The sequence below is a fragment of the Neofelis nebulosa genome, chromosome 2 (genome assembly GCF_028018385.1).
Source record: "Neofelis nebulosa isolate mNeoNeb1 chromosome 2, mNeoNeb1.pri, whole genome shotgun sequence".
NCBI classification, from domain to species: Eukaryota; Metazoa; Chordata; class Mammalia; order Carnivora; family Felidae; genus Neofelis; species Neofelis nebulosa.
Window position 1 is genome coordinate 23,846,369 of NC_080783.1, and position 21,001 is coordinate 23,867,369.

The 21,001-nt window shown below is 37.7% G+C and overlaps 1 protein-coding gene across 15 annotated transcripts in view; it reads left to right on the top strand.

The window, feature by feature from the left end:
* Nucleotides 1-5,639: 5,639 nt before the first annotated feature.
* Nucleotides 5,640-21,001, top strand: part of IKZF2 (IKAROS family zinc finger 2) — a 163,926-nt gene continuing 148,564 nt past the window's right edge. For 2 of the 15 annotated variants that reach the window (XM_058706057.1, XM_058706085.1), the window contains exons 1-3: nt 7,525-7,802; nt 9,335-9,383; nt 10,181-10,285. In XM_058706057.1, the coding sequence (XP_058562040.1) occupies nt 7,800-7,802; nt 9,335-9,383; nt 10,181-10,285 (157 nt within the window). In that variant the 5' untranslated portion in view covers nt 7,525-7,799. Of the gene's footprint in view, nt 5,780-6,327; nt 6,512-7,247; nt 7,416-7,523; nt 7,840-9,334; nt 9,384-10,177; nt 10,286-10,308; nt 10,517-21,001 lie in introns of those variants that run through there. The other 13 variants (XM_058706059.1, XM_058706055.1, XM_058706054.1 and 10 more) reach the window with 13 other exon arrangements.

A 21,001-nucleotide genomic window follows, 5' to 3' on the forward strand; every position in this document is an offset into this window, starting at 1 on the left:
CCAGGTGCCTAGTACCTCACCATGACGTCAAGTTTTAAATACCTTTTTGAAGCCTAAACATAGCTGTTAAGGGGAGGGATACTGATGGTGTTATTCTCATCTGCATATATCATGTCTTGAGACAGTTCAGAATGCCACACTAACCTCTATATTAAGCTAACCTTTCTCTAAACCACAAGTCATGAGAATTGGGGGAGGTGACATTTGACTTTACTACCTGTAAATGACCTTTCTTTGATTAATTTCCCTCTTCGAAACCACACACTGTCTTTCAGAGTTATCAAGCAGGAAACAGCTCCCCATTTCTATCCCTGTGTGGCTTTTAATTCCCTAAGTTGTCACCATCTGGCTATAAAAGAGGGGGAAGGTTGAATCCCTGGATTCTTTTCTTCACTATTTGTTGGTAATGTGGTCTTCTATTTTCTTCAGTCTATATGGGGTTGTTTAAACATATGATTAGACTCGGCTGTACTGTGAAAGAATTTTGGTTCACAAGGAGCTGAGGCTTCTCACAAAAACTGGACATGTAATTCCAAAGCTTTTCACAGGATTAAAACAAAACAAAACAAAATGAAACCAAACAAAACTGGATCATATTCCTATTGGCACTGGTTTAACTATGAAGTATTTCCTTGAGATGTAACCTGTCATCACTCTGCTTTCTATGACTATGGGTATCTCTAGCAGAATCCAACTCTTGGTATGAAAGGTCTCTAGGCTAATCTGCCCTATTTTCACTTCCCAATTCCAAAGTCAGATGATCATTTTTGGTTTTCCTTCTTATCCCCAGAGAGTGTTTATTATATTATATTTAAATTAGGGGCATCTGGGTGGCTCAGTTGGCTAAGCATCTGACTCTTGGTTTTGGCTCAGGTCATTATCTCCTGGTTCAATTAATCGGTTCAAGCCCTGTGTCTGGCTCTGTGCACTGTGCAGGGAGTGTGGAGCCTGCTTGGGATTCTCTCTCTCTGTTCTTCCCTCACTCAGGTGCTCTCTCTCCGTCTCTCAAAATAAATGAATACACTTTAAAAATAAATAATTAATACTCACTAGACAATGCATTCTCCTTATTGTTATCCTTTCTATATGTGAGTTGTGTCTTCGGAAAGTTGAATCATTTCTTTCTTCTCTTGTGCTAACACTTTTTTGGAGAGTTCAATAACCTCATTATACTTTTTATGTTCATAAATTTTAAGGTTGTTTTAGAAGAATTTTTTTCCTCCATGCCTTTTACAGTTTTTTTTTAAGCATCAACTATCTACACTTGACCCAGCTCAAAGTTCTTTCATTTTTGCATTAATAGAATTCATTTCCTCAAATACTGAACACATCTGCATTTTAAAGCAACTATGGTATATTCTGATGACATCTTTAAAAATGTACACTTTCATTTTTATTCAGAAACTTCTCCAGTCCTCACCCCCCTGGCCTTAAGTTTAACTCCCACAATTTATAATTCCCATTTGGGATAGAGACAGCTTATCTTCTGCTCTACATCTAAATGTGTTCTTTAGAAGCAATCTGATATTATTCTATCAAAGTGTGAATTTAAGTCACCCTGTTACCTTTTCTAGGGACATGGGTATTTGCACAAGAACCTTATCTCTAATTGCAAAGTGACACTCTTAAGAATTGTTAAAAGAAACTATTGTTCAAGGCGGATGGAATGAGAAGACCCTTACCATATAGGACTCACATGCCACCCAGCAGACCCCAGATTATCAATGTGGTCAGGAGGTATTAATATGTCTTACTTATGAACTGGATTTGGTATCTTAGAATGTTTTCTTTGAAATTATGGTTCTATTTCTGGCTTGCTTGCTTCTTCATAGTGCCAATCTAGGTCGACAGGAGAATATGAGACCATTGTTCCATATCCCGCTTAAAACAGAACACCACTTCAAAGAGAACAACAACTGACAAAAATAAAACAAGCAATCAGTTTTAAAACATTTTGCCTGTGTGCTTCTTAATCTTAACTTTTTTCAGGGATTTAAGTTACTTTAAGGAACCTACTTTGGGTGATTATGTTCTGTGTCTAGCACAATGAAGCCATCTAAATAAAAATAATTAATATATAATTATTTTCGAAAAATTTCTCCTTTATTATTAGGAAAGTATTGCAATGTGTAGACTTGTCCCCTCTTACCCTCTTAAAAACATGGAGTAAATTCCTTGAAAAATGAAAAAAATCATTTTTGTTAAAATTCCTTTAAAGGGTACTAGGGTTTCTAAATCAAACACAGATGAAATAAACCATCCAAAGAAAACAAAATACTTCATAATGCACCTTTTAGCTACACTACCTTTTAAAAATTTCTCTTGCTGGGGCACCTAGGTGGCTTAGTTGGTTAAGCATCCAACTTTAGCTCAGGGCATGATCTCACGGATTAGTGGGTTCAAGTCCTGCATCAGACTCTGTGCTGACAGCTCAGAGCCTAGGACCTGCTTCGAATTTCGCATCTTCCTCTATCTCTGCCCCTCCCCCACTTGTGTTTTTTCATTTTCAAAAATGAATAAACATTAACAAAAATTAAAAATTTCTTTTGCTACTTGCATTCAGTGATTATAGAATTAAATGTTGCATTCTTTTTTTTTTTAATTTTTTTTTTCAACGTTTTTTATTTATTTTTGGGACAGAGAGAGACAGAGCATGAACGGGGGAGGGGCAGAGAGAGAGGGAGACACAGAATCGGAAACAGGCTCCAGGCTCCGAGCCATCAGCCCAGAGCCTGACGCGGGGCTCGAACTCACGGACCGCGCGATCGTGACCTGGCTGAAGTCGGACGCTTAACCGACTGCGCCACCCAGGCGCCCCTAAATGTTGCATTCTTTGATAGTCAACTAGGTTCATGAATTATTAGGCAATAACATGAAATAATTTGTTTTTGAAACAGGGGTCACATAAGTGTATTTTACTCTAAATTATATTTATGTACAATTTTAACCATTCTTCCTATTTATATTTGTAAAAGTTATATCGTCTACTCAGGTGTTCACATTCTTCATGTGGACAGAACCCAGAGCTGACTTGTTAATATTTGTAACATGACTTATGAACCAAGACTTGACCAAAATCTTTATGGAATTAGAATGTATCTTTGTTATCATACCCTTTTTGGCCCTTACAACAGTTTAACACATGAAGCTAAATGAATATGTGATTAGCTCCATAGTCATCCATTCAGTAAAGGTTTATTGAGTACCAACTCTATGCCAAACACTGTGCTATTTCTGAGAAAACAACTGTTAGCAGAACAGACACAATCTCTGCTCTTAAAAAGAAGACATTCTAGTGGGGGGGGGGATACTTTTTTTTTTTAAACCCATCAAATTAAAAATATTTACAGATTGTACAATGAAAGAAATGTGCAAGGAGCTAGGATAAGGGTTAGTGCTGGGAAGGAACAGTTTCTGGTAGGATGGGACACAAAGGATGAGAAAGAAGCATCTATTTGAAAAATGGTGCGTGTGGGTTATGTTTTCTCCCCACCTCCTCACTACCTCCCCAAAGTGAAAATTTATATACATACAGTACTGCACTTCCCTAGTGGTATGTTTTTATGCATAGTATAACCCTATATGTACTTTAAAAATGTGTGCAGTGTAGTTACAGCAAAGGATGGAAATAAATACATCCTCTAACCACCATATAAATACTGCAGAGAAAAACAGTGAGCAAAGTGAATTACTACAGTTTTTACAAAGGCTCCTTTCTATAAGTACATTTGTGTCTCAGAGCCAGGACTGTTCAACTGCAGAAGGTGAAATAGAACCCTTAGTCTTAGTATGTAAACATAACTCACTTTTTTGGGGGTGAGTTGGACATACCATAATCTGCAAACAAGAAAGAAACATGTTAAAAACAGGTAAAAATTTCCCCCAAATGGTCTAAGTGGCTATAAGATCTTTGCCATTCTAAAATTTGGGAGCTATTGCTCCCTGCCCAAATCCCCCATTCTTGGGGAGACAGGGCCACCAAATGTAAACAGCCTGAATGCTTAGCCACTAGAGGGAGAGAGTGTGCCTCTGGTGATTCTGGAGCCAATGAAAGCAACTCATGAAAAGGATAGGCTTTCAAGGGAGCTAAATTAAGCTCTTATCAGCCAGGGGTAAGGACTATTTCCACTGTGGTAGCTTTGGGAAATTTGAGGATACTTTCTTAAAACTTCACAATGGATCCTCTTCTACTAGTAATTAAATTGGTTAAGCTATCCAGATAGTTCATCTTAATTTTGAATATGTTTTGGTTCAGCTTTTCCAAGGACCTCCATAACTTTGCAGATAAATACAGTCTTAATTTTTAGGAAGGACTTGTGGCAATTCAGGGAAGTTATATTACCCTTTATATATTGGGAATTTATATATTATGAACAACATGCCAATTTTCTAAGATAATTTAGGATTAAAATCTTTGCTCTCTACTGGGATGATTAGAATGATTTGTGGGGTTCTATGTTCACAGCTTTCCCAAATATGACTTCAGGAAAATTACTTTTATTTAGATAACAGGTTTAAAAAAAACAAAAAACACCTGACTTACCAATATAGAAATCACAGGAACTGCAAGTGGTTGCTGACCTGAGCCCAAATAATTTGTTCTCCAATGAAAAATCGGTTAATCTTTGTTGCACTATGGCAGCAACTGCCAATTTCCATAATTAAAAACGAGCCTGTTGGTACAATTGTTTTTAAAAAATACAATCCATAAACTCTTAATTAACAATGCAACTTAAATACAGCTATTACCCAAGTCCTATGGTATCTGTTACTTGGTGTTTATTAATGTGAATGAATTCCTTCCTTGAAATCTAAAGAAAAGACACGATTCAAAATTTTATAGACATACAGACTAGTGCTTAAGATATAGTTGATGATTTTATTTTCAATGTAGCATTTCGCTTTCCTCAGCAGGAAAGAAGAAGAAGAAGAAAAAAAAAAAACAACCCAACAACTCAGCAACTATTTTTGGGATTCTTGAAAGGAGTAGGAGTATGATGCCTCCTCCTAACTGTTTCAGCATTGATTTTCTTCACAATCTGTGATACGGTTTCTCAGAAATGCTGTTTGGCAGTCCTGATAATTTCATGTGTTTTCAAACTTAAGCCACCCAGACTACACAGTTCAGTATTTTCAGCTCCTTTCATTTTCCTTTTCCCTTTAATTATAGAAGTCTCTATTCCCTCTTTTTTGTAAATGTGGTCAAGTAAGATGCTAAATGTTACTATTTGTAGAAGAAATATGCATTTGCTTTTTCCATGACGGTCCAGACATTCTTCCCAAATAAAAAAGCTGTGCTGTACCTGATGATATTGACGGCCAACACGTCACTGGGACCAACTTTTTGGACCCTCACCCGTTCCTTTGACTTTGGTGAATGCGGCGCAAGCCCTGGGCAGTAAAAAGCAAGTAAACACTCTAATTTTAAAATTGCACTGTAAAGCACTTTCAAAATAGTTGAGCTTCATCTCAGACCTGAATTTACTTCTCAAATCCGTTCTCGAGGACCCCTCTATCCTGATTCGTGTCCTGGTCTACCCGGAGCCGTTTTCTGAAATTGTACCGCATAGTTTATTGCGAAGCCTGAGTGGGTGGGTCCACGCGCACACCCGACTCCGGCCAGGACGCCGATGCCTGAGCTCCGCGTCGGGCGCCTGGATCTTCGTTCCGCTCCCTCGGCCCGGCCTCGTCACAAATCCCAGTTTGAAAGAAAACTTCAAGCGGCCGAAATGAACCTCCCCTCACCGCTCCAATTCTTCCTTCCCAGCCGGCTGAAAACGTGAGATTTATTATGGCCTGGGGTGGAGGGAGCGACCTGGGGTCGCCGTGGCACTCACGGAAGCGGGTTACCTGGTCCCGCTTTGGGGGCGGGGTTCGCCATCTGGGGGCCGCAGGGCCGGGGGCGACGCGGCCGGGCGCGCGGGTGGGCGCCAGGGAGTGCGCGCGTCGCGGAGCCGCCGGGCAGCACTTGTCCTGTAATCGATTGCCGAGCGCGCCGAGCGGCCCAGAGCGCAGACACGCGCACACGCGCCCTCGCCAGCCCGCGCGCACACGCACACACACACACACATACATACACACAAACACACACATACACACACAGACGCACCCGCACTGGCTCCCAGGCCCCGCACACACGCATACACACGCGCGCGCGCGCACGCACGTCCGCCTGCCCGCGCCCCGGGCCCCGCCGCCAGCCGCCGCCAGCCCGCCCTCCGCCCGCGGGCGTCTGCGCGAGCCCGGCCGGCGGGGGAGATGTGCTCGGGCTCCGGCGGATCGGTTTCTCGGGGTTTGACCAGCTGTCCCGGGCTAACCCTGCTCCTCGCTGAAGATGGAGGAAGTAAAAACAGGATTACCCTTAGCTACAGATCCACTGCCTTAGTTTCCACCACCAACTGCAGTGCACAAACACACGTTAGGCACAGGAAAGAAAGAAAGAGAGAGGATACACTAACAGTAAACACAAACAAAAGGGTGATGGGATTATTTTACTGCATGCACTGCTGAGGTAAATCTCCGCTTGGCTTTTGCGTGGTGAAGAACAGCTCTTGTTTTATTTGTCTTCTGATTCATAGATTATATATAAATATGTGTATCTGATTTGCAGGGGGGGAGTGTTTTCAAAGTTAAGTGTAATTATATAGCGTCTCGTTTTGCACTGTGATGTGATCAAATGACTTGTTGCTGTTAACCAGTAATAATGATAATATAGATATTTTTCTCTGGGCGGGATGGATTGTGGTTATGATTAGGATAATGATTTCTGTAAAAGGACGCTCAGGGAATCGGGTTGAAGATGATGTCTTCTGCCTTAATTTATCGTCCCCTTCTTGTAATTTGTTTCGGGGATGTTAATTGATTAATCAGTTTTCATCTCGGTAGCTGTCATGGATTTTGACTTGTTTTGCTTTGTTTTAACTTGAATTCCAAGAAAGATTGAGTAGCCTGGAATAAATTGCAGCTGTCCTGATAGAAGGTAATATCCAGATCCTGTTGGAATTTTTTAAAAAGCAAAAAACCTGGTATGACACATGTGAAAAGGCAGCAGTTAAATCACTTTGACAGGTTCTAGTATGGGCGAAAGAGATGGAATTAAGATTTAATTTTTTTTTCTTTTTCTTTCTTTCTTTTTTTTTTTTTTTTTTTCTTTTTGCCAAGGGCGAAAAACAGTCCTGTGAAGTTGGCCTAGGTTCCTTGCTGGGTTCGGCCTGACTGTCCCTCCCCTCTTACTCCCCCCCCCCCCCCCCCACCTTTTCTTTCAGTTTTCTTGTCTTAGCTTTTGGTCGATTCTTAAGGAACCGGTGGATCAAGTTTTTTCTCTTCTTGTTAATCGCATTGCTGGAGCACTGACTGACCTCTCTCTCTCTTTCTCTCTCTCTCTCTCCCTCTTTTTTTTCTCCTCTTTCCTGAAAGTACGTGGTGCCATTCCTGAGTGACTTTTCCTACTAGACCATCCCAAAGGGACGAGGGGGAGGGGTAGAAGGAGGAGGAGGAGGAGGAGGACGAGGAGGAGGAGGAGGAGAGGGGGGTGTTCCTTCTCTCTCATTTCTTGGTTTTGTTTATCAGCCGATCTGTTTGCAGGATTTGGGCTCGGAATGACCCACCTGTAAAGTGCTTTTCCTTCCTCCTCGCCTTGAACTCTGCAGGGGGCTTGGCTTGGAGGGGGCCAGGGAGGGAAAGAGAGAGGGGGAAACACAAAAACTTCTTTCTTTCTTTCTCCGTTTATCTTCAGCCCGACATTGTCACCTCCTCTTTGAGGGGTTAGAAGAAGCTGAGATCTCCCGACAGAGCTGGAAATGGTGATGAATCTTTTTTAATCAAAGGACAATTTCTTTTGTATGTACATTTCGTTTCTCTTTCTCCTTTTCTTTTTCTTTCTCTCCTCTGAGGGTTAATAACCATTTCATTGATGGGGCAGACTTCTTTCGCTTCTCTCTGACGTTTCTTTCTTTTTAATATGTGTGTGTTAAATGTGTACATTTTTAAAGAGATAAACTCATTTGTAAAATATCCGAAGAAACTGCTCCCCTTTTAAACTTTACGGATGCCTTTCTTGAAAACCTTATGTAATCATAATTTGAAAGAATTTGATAACAGTACAGCAGGTTGAAATTTAAGTGCTATGTAGTGACTGAGTTGGGAATTTGATCTGACTATTCCATAAAGAAAGAAAGAAAAGTTTTTTTGGGGGGGGGAGTGGGGAGGGTGGTGGTGAAGAAGGGGAGGGGAGGGAGAAGGGAAGTGGTTTTGGAGACAAGAAGTGAAGCTGCCTGTTTTCCAGTAAGTAATGGAGAAATTCCAGGAGCCAGGGCTAAATATACTTGGCGATCAATACAGAAATGGCTCATTGTGAATAATTTAGCTGCTGGTGCAGAGAGAGTTTTGAAACTAAAGGCAAAAAGGACCAGGGCCAAAGGAAAAAAAAATAAGTAAAAATCTCCTCAGGACATGTCAATTCTTTAAACTTTTTCCTTCAAAGAATACAGTTAGCTTATCGATCTTCTCATTATGTGAAATCAAAGCTAGGGGGTGTCATCTCATACAATTTACTTTTGTTTCTGAGAATTAACTTCTTGTTTTGTGTCATTGGTGCATGGAAATAATTCCCCAAACTTTAAAAAAGTGATTCCCTTCCTGAGAGCAAAAAGTTTATGAAATTTTCAAAATCAGAATCTATTAAGTTGGCTTGGCATTTGTATCCAACCATGGTCTGGCAGGAAATTAAGGTTACATTGAACAGGTGCTTCCACAGAACTTAGTGTAGGCTAAAATGTCAATACAAGTCTGGGAGTAAGGTAACTGCTGCAGAAACCTTCCAGACACACTTGGGCACTAAATTTTTGTTTTATTTTGTTTTGTTATGTTTGTTTGTCCTCCCTCCTCCCTCTTAGAACATGATGAACCAACTTGCAACAATTGTGAATAGAGCTATCTGTATACCAGGGAAGTCCTCAAACTGCAGTGTGATTATGGGAAGTAGTGACTGGTAAAATACTTCTATCCCAGTTAAAGCTGGCACATTTGAGGTGTACCCTCTTGTTTTCTTTCTTTAAGTAAATTCTGATTAAGAGAGTCATTCCTTTCTTGCTACAGCCCATCTCACAGCACACTTATCTTTCCTATCCTATCTCCAGCAGGAATCAGATCATTTGCAGAAAGAGTTCACTGACTTGCAAATGAGCACATACAGTACACTGTAGTATGTTTCTTGGGCACAGGTTGCAGCAGCACCAACATGGGCTAATTGCTTGGAGCTTCAAATAAGTTAAGCATTTAATGGCAGATACTGAAAGGGATCATTGTGTAAAGGGTATAATCTTTTGTATTGCAGCACTGCACTTTGACTATGGAAACAGAGGCTATTGATGGCTATATAACGTGTAAGTATTCATTTTCATTAATTTGTTATTGGTAATAAAGTTACATTTGTGTTTCTAGTATTTTATTTTCTGAACTATTGTTTGTCAAGAATTCTATACTCTTATTTTCTATCTGTTCACAATTTCACCTTTAAATGAGTTGGAGAAAATAACAGCACAGAAGCAAAACGAAGGGAATATAGAAATACACTTTATTCATGATAACATTTTAATCAGTAGTAAGTAGCTTAGCAGATCAACACTTTTCTACTAGGGTTTTTCATTTACTTTAAGTTTAGAATGTCAGCTTACATATATGTCTACTAATATGGCATGTGCTAAATATTTACTACTTTGTAACCTAATTTTTCACACACATAATGTGAAAGCTCCTTAAGTTGACCTTTTTTTAGGAAACTTTCCTTTTAAACATCAAACTCTCCGATAGCATTTTGGAAAAATGCTCATTATAAATGCTCTATGCTTAATGGTTAAATTAGGTGTTCAAAGAAAATTTAGTTTTTCAACTGAAAAATACTTTAGAAATTGACTATTCCACTTGTTCGTGTTTTACAGTTAAGAATACTGTGATAATCAGATTTTGTAGTTTTTATTGTGGGCTGGTCATGGCTTTTCCTCATTTCATTCATTTGCTATATATTTCTAAATTATATTTCCTTATAGTTTCTTTTAAGGCAAAAATGGATTACATTAAAATTTCAAAGCTGTGCATGCCTCTGCATGTATGAAGCAAAGTTGGTGATTAGATTTTATGTGACAATGAACAGAGACCAAAAGATTTTATTTTGTGAAAGCAGGTGACAATGAGCTTTCACCTGAAAGGGAGCACTCCACTATGGCAATTGACCTCACCTCAAGCACACCCAATGGACAGCACGCCTCACCAAGTCACATGACAAGCAGTAAGTCTTCATTTTATGATTTTTTTTTTCCTATTTCTCTAGCGACACACTTGAATTTGTTAGGTCTTTGGGGTCCTCTCACATTGTGGTGTAGCTGCTGCTATAGATTTTGCTAAAGAAAGAACAACACAGATTTATTCCTGTCCATTCTAGTATCATAAAACATGAGCCTGCTTACTAGTCTGACCTATCCCAAGGTGGCATTTGGGAGCTGGTGCTTACCTGTATCAGGTAAGAAATGTTAGACTTTGCTGGTTATTGTTTTGACTTGCCAGGTTTGTGACTAGATTTGTTGTTGTTGTTGGATAAAAGAATATGGAAACAAGTCACTTCCAAAGGACTCTTCACAGTAGAAAAAATGAAATGATTTTACCATTGCCTTGGTGTAAAGCTAATCCATCAGTGGTAGAATCGCAATGTTACTTTTTTTTTTTTTTTAATATGTGAACGTTTCTCCTCTAAAGCATTGGAAGTGAAGTGTAATGGAAAATTTATGGATCTGATTTAAATCCATTTCTCCAACAAAATGAAAGCATTTTGTTTTAGACTATCCAGGGAAGAACTGTGAACGTTAGGAAGGATGTTTTGAACTTGCAGGAATAGACCGTCTGGGCCACTATTTTTGATAGAGTCATTCATTGATGTAGTAAACATTGTTTTTGTGTAATAAAAGAGCAACTTGTATGCTGTCCGTGACAGAAGACAAAATACTTCATTAAGAATATGGCTTGTTTTCTCTTAATTATAATGTTTTATCAGTTTAGTTATTAGGTGCAAATGCTCTATTACGCCTTAAACGTAATTTGACATCTTATGTTTCCCTTATACTTTTGTATGTGTTATATTCTTGTGTAGAAAGGACATCTGGCTTATATGTAAATATAACTTAATTTGAAAGTTTTCTATTTGGGTGATGTGTGAAGGAAAGGAAATTTTTTCCCTTTTTTTTTTTTAAACAAAGATTTAATAACTGAAGGAAACTGAATCAGCTACTAAATTATGAATATATTTTCAAGTTAATTCTGATTATCCAGAGAGAACGAATTTTCCTTTCCAGTTTCCTCTTATAGTTCTCAAAACTTGAGGTTATTATAAAACTACTGGTTTTGTAAATAGTAAAGACTTCTGAATTATAAGCAAAAGTATATAGAGTACTGTTGAATACATTTTGCAGTTCATTAACTTGAAGTGATCTTAGTTATTGGCTTGAAATTTTGATTGAACTATGTGAATTTACTTACATAAAAGTTATCTTTTTATTACTGGGAAGCATTTCCCAGAATATTTCATTCTGGAAGCAGTCTTTGAAATTCGTTTATCACATAGAAAGAAAAACTAATAGTGAGTGAGTGAATGTATGTTAAATTATAGTGTTAATCTTTTGTAATGCATCTTGTAGCATTTATTTATTTTTTGGCTAGTTGGCTATAATCTAACAAAAGTTGTACTACTATTACAGTGTAGGTAATACAATTTTTATATTTTAACATTTAATGTTATTAGTTCCTTGGTAGAATAGATTTTTATTTCTCTGATAATTTTTGTTTCATTTCCTAAAGAGTAAAGATAGATTGATACGAAAATTTCTGTTAGCTTAATATTTAGCTGTCAGCTTTAGAAACTTTAGAAACTTTGAATAATCATAGACTCTTAGCTGTCATCCCCTGGCCACCACTAGGATATCAGCAGGAAAATACTTGTTAATTGGCTCCTTTATTTGTGAATTTGATTCTGGTTTTACAAGTACTCTTCAAAAAAGCAGTTCATCCGTTTATTTTAAGTAAACATCGCAGAGTGTGGGTATGATCAATTTGAACAAATAAGAACTATGCTTTTAACATTTGAGCTTTTCTCACCCAACAACAGTAAAATTATGTGGTAAAGAGTTCCCCCCCCACCCACCCAAACTTACTAGCCCGTGGCAATCCCATGTTAATACAATCTTTGGCTAAGCTGCACATGTTTTCGTGTTGTTTTCCAAAGAGTTGCAGGTTAAATATTTGGCTCTCACTTCAGAGCTGTGTGTTGCATCCTTTATGTAGCCTCTATTTACAGTATCTAGGTTACCCACTTAGGTGTTAGATGGAGAAGATACCCATTTTTCCTTTCTGTTAGATCTAGGAGAATATCAGCATTTTAGATTGCCAAGGCAAATAGTGGTGAAGAGGGACTCTTGTCTCTTACTTAGAACAAGAGACCTAAAATCGGTCACTCAGATGTTTTTCTGTGATTTGGAATAGTTTTTGTGTGTGTGGGGCCTGTCAGATCACTTGTGTCTGAGATGACCAGTTTTCCTGAATCCTTTTAAATGCAATTGTTGAACTTTTTCAAATAAGAATAGCTTATTTATTTTCTGTAATTTTTTTTTATGTCTTCGAATATACTTGCTGAAGGGCTGTTGCATCCAAAAACAATTGCGATTTTGATTGAAAGTGTTCAAGCCCAAAGTAATGGGACTACCTTTGTGACAGAATAAGATAACCTTCAGTAGCAGCAAGGAGAGGACAGGACTATATGTGTAAGAGGAAGAAAGTTATTTTAAAGCAGCTTAGAAAAAAAAAATTAAAAGAATTAATACCTTTGATTTTTTTAAAAAATAAAATAACATTCTGGCAATAAAGTATCAATAACCAGTGATAGCCCATTTACTTTGGTATTAGGAAAGTGATCAGTTTTAGCACAAAGTACTAGTCCTTAATTTACGTTATTTGATGACCGTTCTAAGATGAAGGGTGTCTGTACAACTTGCTGCCAGTTATTGTATAAAAAATAATGACAGCAGCTATCATTATTTGACAGTGCTAGAAACGAGCATCGGCAACTTGGGGGAAAACTAAAAATGTTATGATGTCTGACAGTTTGGGGTTTTAAAATTTAGCACGTAAGATAATCTTAAAAATTGAGGGGCGATATGGATCTTACCATTTTACAGTAGCTACTTCCTATGTTTTAGAATGAATTTTCTTAGAGAATTTTAGACTTTTTCTTCTGGAATAAGATCTCTTTGATAAAGAAGATGGGCATTGTTGCCTGAGATCATTAGTGTGCATATTGAGTCTGCTGACAATCTTCAGTGTCAGGGATGACAGTATATGCCTTGATGGCTACTGGAAATACACAGTGTTAAGTGATTTTAAAAATAGAATCTGAAAGTTAAGAATGTGCAACAGACAACTCAGACAGAACAATATAAAAATAATCCATATTGTATTTTGGCCTTTGTGATTCCTTCTGTTTCTGGGTTAGCTCCTCTCCAGTTCTTGCATAGTTGCTTCCATATCGGTTTCAAACTGCTCTATGTATACGTGCTGCCGACTATTTAAAACAAAATTTAAGGTTCAAAAATTTGTAACCTTACACGTTTTATCTTCTACTTTTATAATGCCAATAAGTAGATTTCCCTTGGAGGTAGTTAATGGTGTGAAAATACATTGTGACACAGATTTTGTTTCTATTGCTTTAAAACTTTTTATGTGGATCACCTTTGCCGTCAATACTATTTACCAGTCAGTTTGATGGCCAGGTGGCATGTGTGGAATTGGAAGAAGTAGTAATTCTAGTTTTACAAGACTCTGACCAATAATCAGGTCAGGGAATCTAGTTTATTCTTTTCAGAGTGCTTCACATTCATTTTTTTTTTCTTAGCTAGTTTCCATTTTTAGAGCCTAGTGAAGCAGAAGTGTATTATGATTTCCATTTTTCTTATGTAGAAATGGAGGTCTGAAGAAATCAGTTGGCCTTTTAGGTCCCTTAACAGAAGGATGGAGTTGTCAGGATTGGGACATAAAACTGTGATTTTACCTTGTGGGTTAGTTACATCACTTAACTTATACCTCTTTATAATGTTATTATCTCAGGGTGCCTGCCATGTCCAATACTGATTCATGTTTTGGTGACAAAACTGTATTATAGAAGTAGAGGAAGGTTATTATGAAGGTAGAGTGATATCAGATGCTCTCATGCACTTTTAAAAATATTGTTTAGGGGCGCCTGGGTGGCTCAGTCGGTTGAGTGGCCGACTTCGGCTCAGGTCATGATCTCATGGTCTGTGAGTTCAAGCCCCGCGTCGGGCTCTGTGCTGATGGCTTGGAGCCTGGAGCCTGTTTCGGATTCTGTGTCTCCCTCTCTCTGACCCTCCCCCGTTCATGCTCTGTCTCTCTCTGTCTCAAAAATAAATAAACGTTAAAAAAAAAAAAATTTAAAACCTTCCCCCCATTCTCCAAAGCCCACATTAAAAAAAAAATATATCTATTGTTTATATTAATGGGACTGACCAGCTTTCTGAATTGTCTTCTGTGGCTTCGTTTGGCAGTCACTCTTGGTTGGATTTCCATGGGATCTACACCCTAATATAACACCAGATGGGCTTGATGTAAGAACTCACTCTGTGCTGAATTATTGTACTTAGATGCGTATGTGTGTATATACATATATATATATCCATCCAGCATACGTTTAGTTTTTTACTAGTCTGGAAATGAAGAGAAAAGTGTGATTTTATTTCCTTTTTTAAAAAAAGTTTAAGGGCACCTGGGTGGCTCAGTCGGTTGAGCGTCTGACTTCGGCTCAGGTCATGATCTCATGGTTCGTGAATTCAAGCCCCGCATCAGGCTCTGTGCTGACAGCTCAGAGCCTGGAGCCTGCTTCAGATTCTGTGTCTCCCTCTCTCTCTGCCCCTGTCCTGCTCACACTCTGTCTCTGTCTCTTAAGAAGTGAATAAACATTAAAAAACATATATACATTAAAAAAATTTTTTTTAAAAGTTTATTTTGAGAGAGAGAGCAGGGAGGGGCAGAAAGAGAGGAAAGAATCTCAAGGAGGCTCCTCACTGTCAGCACAGAGCCCAGTGAGGGGCTGCATCTTATGAACCCTGAGATCATGAGCTGAACTGAAATCAAGAGTAGGACTCTTAACCGACCGAGCTACCCAGGCGCCCCAAGTTTGATTTTATTTCTTTACACCTATCAGAGGTAAGTATCATGGTTATGAACTAAACCAAAAGGAAAAAAAGAAACTATAGGAAGTATGTATGTGTAGGGAATTAACAGTAAAAATGTTGTATATTTTTATTTGCCCCTCATTTCCCCCTCCTGGCAGTTTTAGACTGCTTCAATATAAGCATAAAAGTCTGTCTTCGACAAACAAATCAACTTATTATACAAGTATTATCCTTATTGCCTCTGTCTTTTTCCAAATCTGTCTTCCCTACTGGAAGTACGTTTTGGTTTTTTTTTAATGTAACATGATTTATTAGGTTCTTTTGGGAGTCTTCCTTCAAGCTGTAATGAATTGAGATTTCTGGGTCCCATGCTCTTTTCTCCTAACTTTAAATATTGATATATTTTGATCTTATGATGTTCTGAACAATCAATAGCAGGGCGACAGTCATCAACTTAGGTGGAATGTGTTGGGTTTTTTCTTTGATTTTTTTCCCCTTTATATCTGTTTGGATCAAATATATTTATGGACCTGGTAGTATTTTCCTTTTGGAATTAATCAAGACTCAGAATGTCTATGCTTTGAAATAGGTAAGAAGTATTTGGGAACTATATATCCCTTATGATAAATGTTTACACTGGAGTGAGGAAAGGACGGAGAGCATAATTTATTGAATATATATAGGATGCCCAACACTATGCTAGATACGTCCATATTATTTCACTTAGTCTCCATAACAGCTCTGTGAGGGAAGTAATTCTTCCACTTTATAATTACAGAAAACTGAGACACAGAAGCAATAGATTGTAAGTGTTTAAAAATACAGGCTTTGGAGTTATACATGCCTGTGTTAGAATTCCCACTTGCTGTGTGACCTTAGATGTGTTACTTCATGTCTCTGAGCTTCAGTTTCCTTATCTGTAGAACAGGGATAAGCCATACCTACTTCAGTGGACCGCTGTGAGGTTTAAATGAAGTAATACGTACAAAATACTTGCACAGTTGCTGGTGTATGCTTAGATGCAATAAATAATCACTGCTGTTATCACTCAGAAGAGTCTTTGCTTTATCATCGATCAGTGACTCATAATAAAAAGAGTTTGTTTTCAAATCCATTTCTGTTTGAAATTCAGATCATTTGCTCTTTCCTTTTTATTATGTACATCCATGGAACAGAGACAGAGGTTTCTAAGAATTCAGGGTAAAAATTGAAGAAAAGCATTTCTATTATTTAAAGCATGTGTGAAGATTTTGGTTAACAAAGAAGTAGAATTTGTGTGTTGGAAATTCTTTTTATTGGGTTTCAGTGTTCCTGGCTACAGCTTTATGTTTTTGGTTATATGTAACGAAAATCATTGCTTACCTTTGGTGCTTCAAGGATACCAGTCATTAAGAATGGAAAAAGAAAAAGTTCCTTTGATAGAGAAACCTATCTATATCTATAATCAATTCTTTCTTAGAAGGTCTGCATCTAGGGGTACCTGGGTGGCTCATTCATTTGAACATGCAACTTTGGATTGGGTCATCATCTCACAGTTCATGAATTCGAGCCCTGCATTGGACTGTGTGCTGAGACTGCAGAGCCTAGAGCCTGTTTTGGGTTCTGTGTCTCCCTCTCTCTCTCTCTCTGCCCCTCCCCTGCTCATGCTCTGTTTCTCTTTCTCTCAAAAAATAAATAAATATTTAAAAAAATTAAAAAGAAGATCTGCATCTAAAATTTCACCTCCTTTGATGCTTCTGGTGGTACCATAAATTCTTATTTGGTGGTACCTAATCACATTGTAGGCCTGATTGTTGCTAATTGTGCGTTTGGGGATAATAGTTACTTGTTTCACTTCTGAAGTAAGCTTAAAACGTATGATTATCAGTTCTAGGCATTTGCTATGTTGCTGTATTATTCTAATTGATTAATTCAGCAAGTTTATAAGCTACCTTTTATGCATCAGGCACTGCAAGGCAAATCCGGAGGTGAATAGTACACTGTTCTCCAGGAGCTCACATTCTAGTTTGAAAGACGTTTAAGCAGAGCATTATACTGTGGTATGCTCAGTGTTCTGATTGTTATGTGGAATGAAAGGTGGTACTAGTTCAGAAAGTCTTCCTAGAAGGCCGCTTGAGCTGAGACTTATCAAAGGAAGAGGACTTAGGAGAGAAGTGGAAGGCTTTTTCAGTAAATGAAGTATCCACCATGAGAGCTGAGAAATAGCATGGCATGTTCTGGAAAATAAAAGCAGGTTAGTATTTCTAGAGTGTGAGGTTGGTGCCCAGGATTTGAGGCCACAGATGACTCTGCACAATTAATCAGGCAAGATGAAGGAATATCTTGTATAAGAGAAATTTTGGATTTCATTTTCAAGGGAGCCAAGGCTTTTAACAAAGCAGATGACTTCTGTCTTTTGATTGACATGGATCACACTGGCTGTATTGTGGGGAAAAAAAGATTGTGGATGAGGACCTGTCTAGATGCAGGGGTATTTTTAACAGCTATTGCAATGGTTGAGTGAGAAGTTGTGAGAGCTGGTGATAGTGGGGACAAAAAGGAAGAAAAGGATTTGGGAAATATTTCATAGCTCAAAGTGGATTGGACTTGGATAGTAGGATTAAGGAGAGAAGGAAGTTCATGATGGTGACTCCTAGATTATTGGATAAATGGTAGTAGGTTCCATTAGGGAGGATAGGAAATACTGGAGAGGTTTCCAGGAAAAGATTTAGTTTAGTTTAATTCTGGATCCAGAGAGTTTGAAGCACATGTAGGATTTGGAAGAAGATAGCAATCAGGCATATGGACAGATTATACTGGAAATCTCATAGGTAGCTTGTGATTTTGTTATTTGCTACTGTATGACTTGAACAGTAGTTTAGTATTTTGAAAAAATTATTCCACGAGTCAGTCCCAGCGTTTGATCAGTGATTTTATTTTCCTACTTGCCCTGTTAAGTCAAAATTCTATATTGAAATGTATGAATACAGGTTTTAATGAACTCTCTCTGCTTAATGGGGTCTTCTTATGCTAGTCTCAGAATTTGGATTAGTTGAAGCGATTGACTCACCGATTTTTAAACAAAATATGCTGGCCCTTCTCTTTAAGTTTTTGTGGTATATTTAGTATCCTATCTATTAGGGTTATTTATATTTAAAAATCATAAATTTAATGTATACCATATACTCCAGTGCTTCTACTGTAATGATTTGTCTTTACTCTGTAACCTGTTTCTTTATAAATATATAATTTAAAATAGATGAGGAATGATTTGTTAGCTCCTGGCCAGTTCTGCCACATTGATAGATGGATATTTAGTATTTTTGTCCAGGGCTTTTTTTTTTTAAACTTTAAGATAAATATACATACATGATACATATTATTTGAAAATGGTTTAGTACCTATTTAACTTGTTTTTAAGTTTATAATACTCTGCCTGTTGGGGTAGAATTACCTAGGATGTGATATGGAAAACATCTTAATTAATTTATTTATTATCTCAAAATATCCATAATAGAACTCCATCTTAAAAATGTAAGCTTTGATTACCTGAGACACCATAGAATTCCAAATGAATGTTAATGATGGAAATACTTCATCTGAGATTTCCTGTATATGGAGATTCAGAACTCTCTAGAGAGATATTTTTCATCGTTCAATCATTGATCCAGTAAACATTTATTAAGGAGTTACTTTGTGTGATGCACTGCTGATGCTGGGGCACAAAAAATATGTTAAGAGTTTTGTAGAGAGGGATATTGTCTTTCAGGTTCCAAATGAATCCATATTTTATTTGAGACATTAATAATCCTATTGCATTTAGAAGCAAATAAGTGTGGTATACTTACTGTGAGTTATATCCATTATAAATGAATGAATTGCTTCTCACCTTTTACCACCAAGAGTTGTTCAAAAGTATATAAATTTGAAGATGCACAGTGAAACAGCGATGAAAATGCAACAAGCTTTCAAGTAGGTTCCCAAAGGTTAACATTTCCCCAAGAAATTTTTTATGATGCAAGATTTGGCCATAAGCCTTACAAGTTCTGAAACTTGATTGGCAGCACACTTAGAGTGGATTCAGATCTCCGGATTGACTTATATAAACAAGTTTATAAAATTGATATTTAAAATCAGAAGGCCAATTTATGTCTGTACATTGATTAAAAATAAAACAAACAACAAACCCCAACCAAATAATAGAGGATCTGGATGACTCCATTTGGCTTGACCAGAACATTTTGTTCTTGTGAACTGACCTATAGGGGTGATCAGCAAAGGTCACTTGGTAAGCAAAGAATCTGAAGAAAAGGAGTTAGTTATATAATTCAAATGTTTAATGGCTTCAGACTAAGAGAGTCTAATATGTTCAGCATCACGATAGAGATAGCATTGCCATTTGGGTCATTATGGTTAAGTCCATTGTCTAATTTCTTCTTCTCTGGATGGACATGGATTTACATTGCATAGATATAGGTTCAGCCAAAATACTTGTAGGAGTTATTTTTTTTCTCAGCTTCCTTGGCTAAATCCTCCGGATTCAGTCTTTAACTCATGTTATTACGTGTAATCAGGTTACAACCAATTTTGCTAGCCTAGGTTGGATTCATTTTCTTCAGTGTAATTTTACATTCCTGATTTAGATTTGTTGATTGTTGATTTCATAGCTTAACTCTAAAAATAATCTTATAATGTATACAAGGATACTCCAACTACTATTACCTTAAATTCAAACTTCTATTTTCTCTTCACAGAAACGTTGATAGGTGATATGGTCAGCAATTTAAGATGTCTTAAAATCAGTTTGTTTGTTTGTTTGTTTGTTTTTGAGAGAGAGAGTGAGAGCAGAGAGCACGAGCTGGGGAGGGACAGTGGGAGAGGGAAAGAGAAGAGAATCTTAGGCAGGCTCCATGCCTTGTGAGGAGCCCAACAGGGGACTCAACACAGGGCTCAACATGAGGCTGTATATGGCTCCAACTCATGACTGAAATCAAAAGGAGGGCCCTTAACTGACTGAACCACCTAGGTGCCCCTTAAAGTTTTAAATGAAGATGGGAGATAGCACTGCCACCTGAGAAGGACACCTTAAGTTAGTTGGGGATCTAGAAGTTCTCTTAGTTTATAGGTCAAGAGGAACAAATATTACACCAGTTTCATGAAATCATTGTAGTAGTCTGATGATAGCAAATGAGATTTTATACAAAAGTACGGTATTTTAGTTTAGCTAATAAGGAAGGCTATCTTAATTACTGGATGTGAATTTGAGAATATTTGTCAAAGCATACAGCTTTATTTGGGGGCCAGACATTGATTACAGAAATGCTACTCATAGATTTTCCAGATGTGAATCTTCGAGGAAAATGACCATGCCCTATCTCTTCATTCTCTAGTAGTTATTTGTTGAATTAAGGAAAAACTTATGATTATATTCAATATATATATTTAAGTAATGTGTTTCTGACCTATTTGAGGAAGTTTGAAAAGTTAAATTTTTAGGTATTGAAATAATTCTGAAATCCTAACTTGTGATTTTGTCTGTTTGGGAATGTGTTGTTTTTAACCGTGTCTCACTCTAAAAAAAGATTTTGTAATCTTAATGTTTTTAATGTTCATTTTTGAGAGAGAGAGGGAGAGAGAAAGAACACATATAAGCGGGAGAAGGGTAGAGACAGAGGGAGACAGAAAATCCTAAGCAGGCTCCACACTGTGTCAGTGAGAACCCCTATGTGGGGCTCAAACCCATGAACCTTGAGATCATGACCTGAGCTGAGATGCTCAACCAACTGAGCCACCCAGGC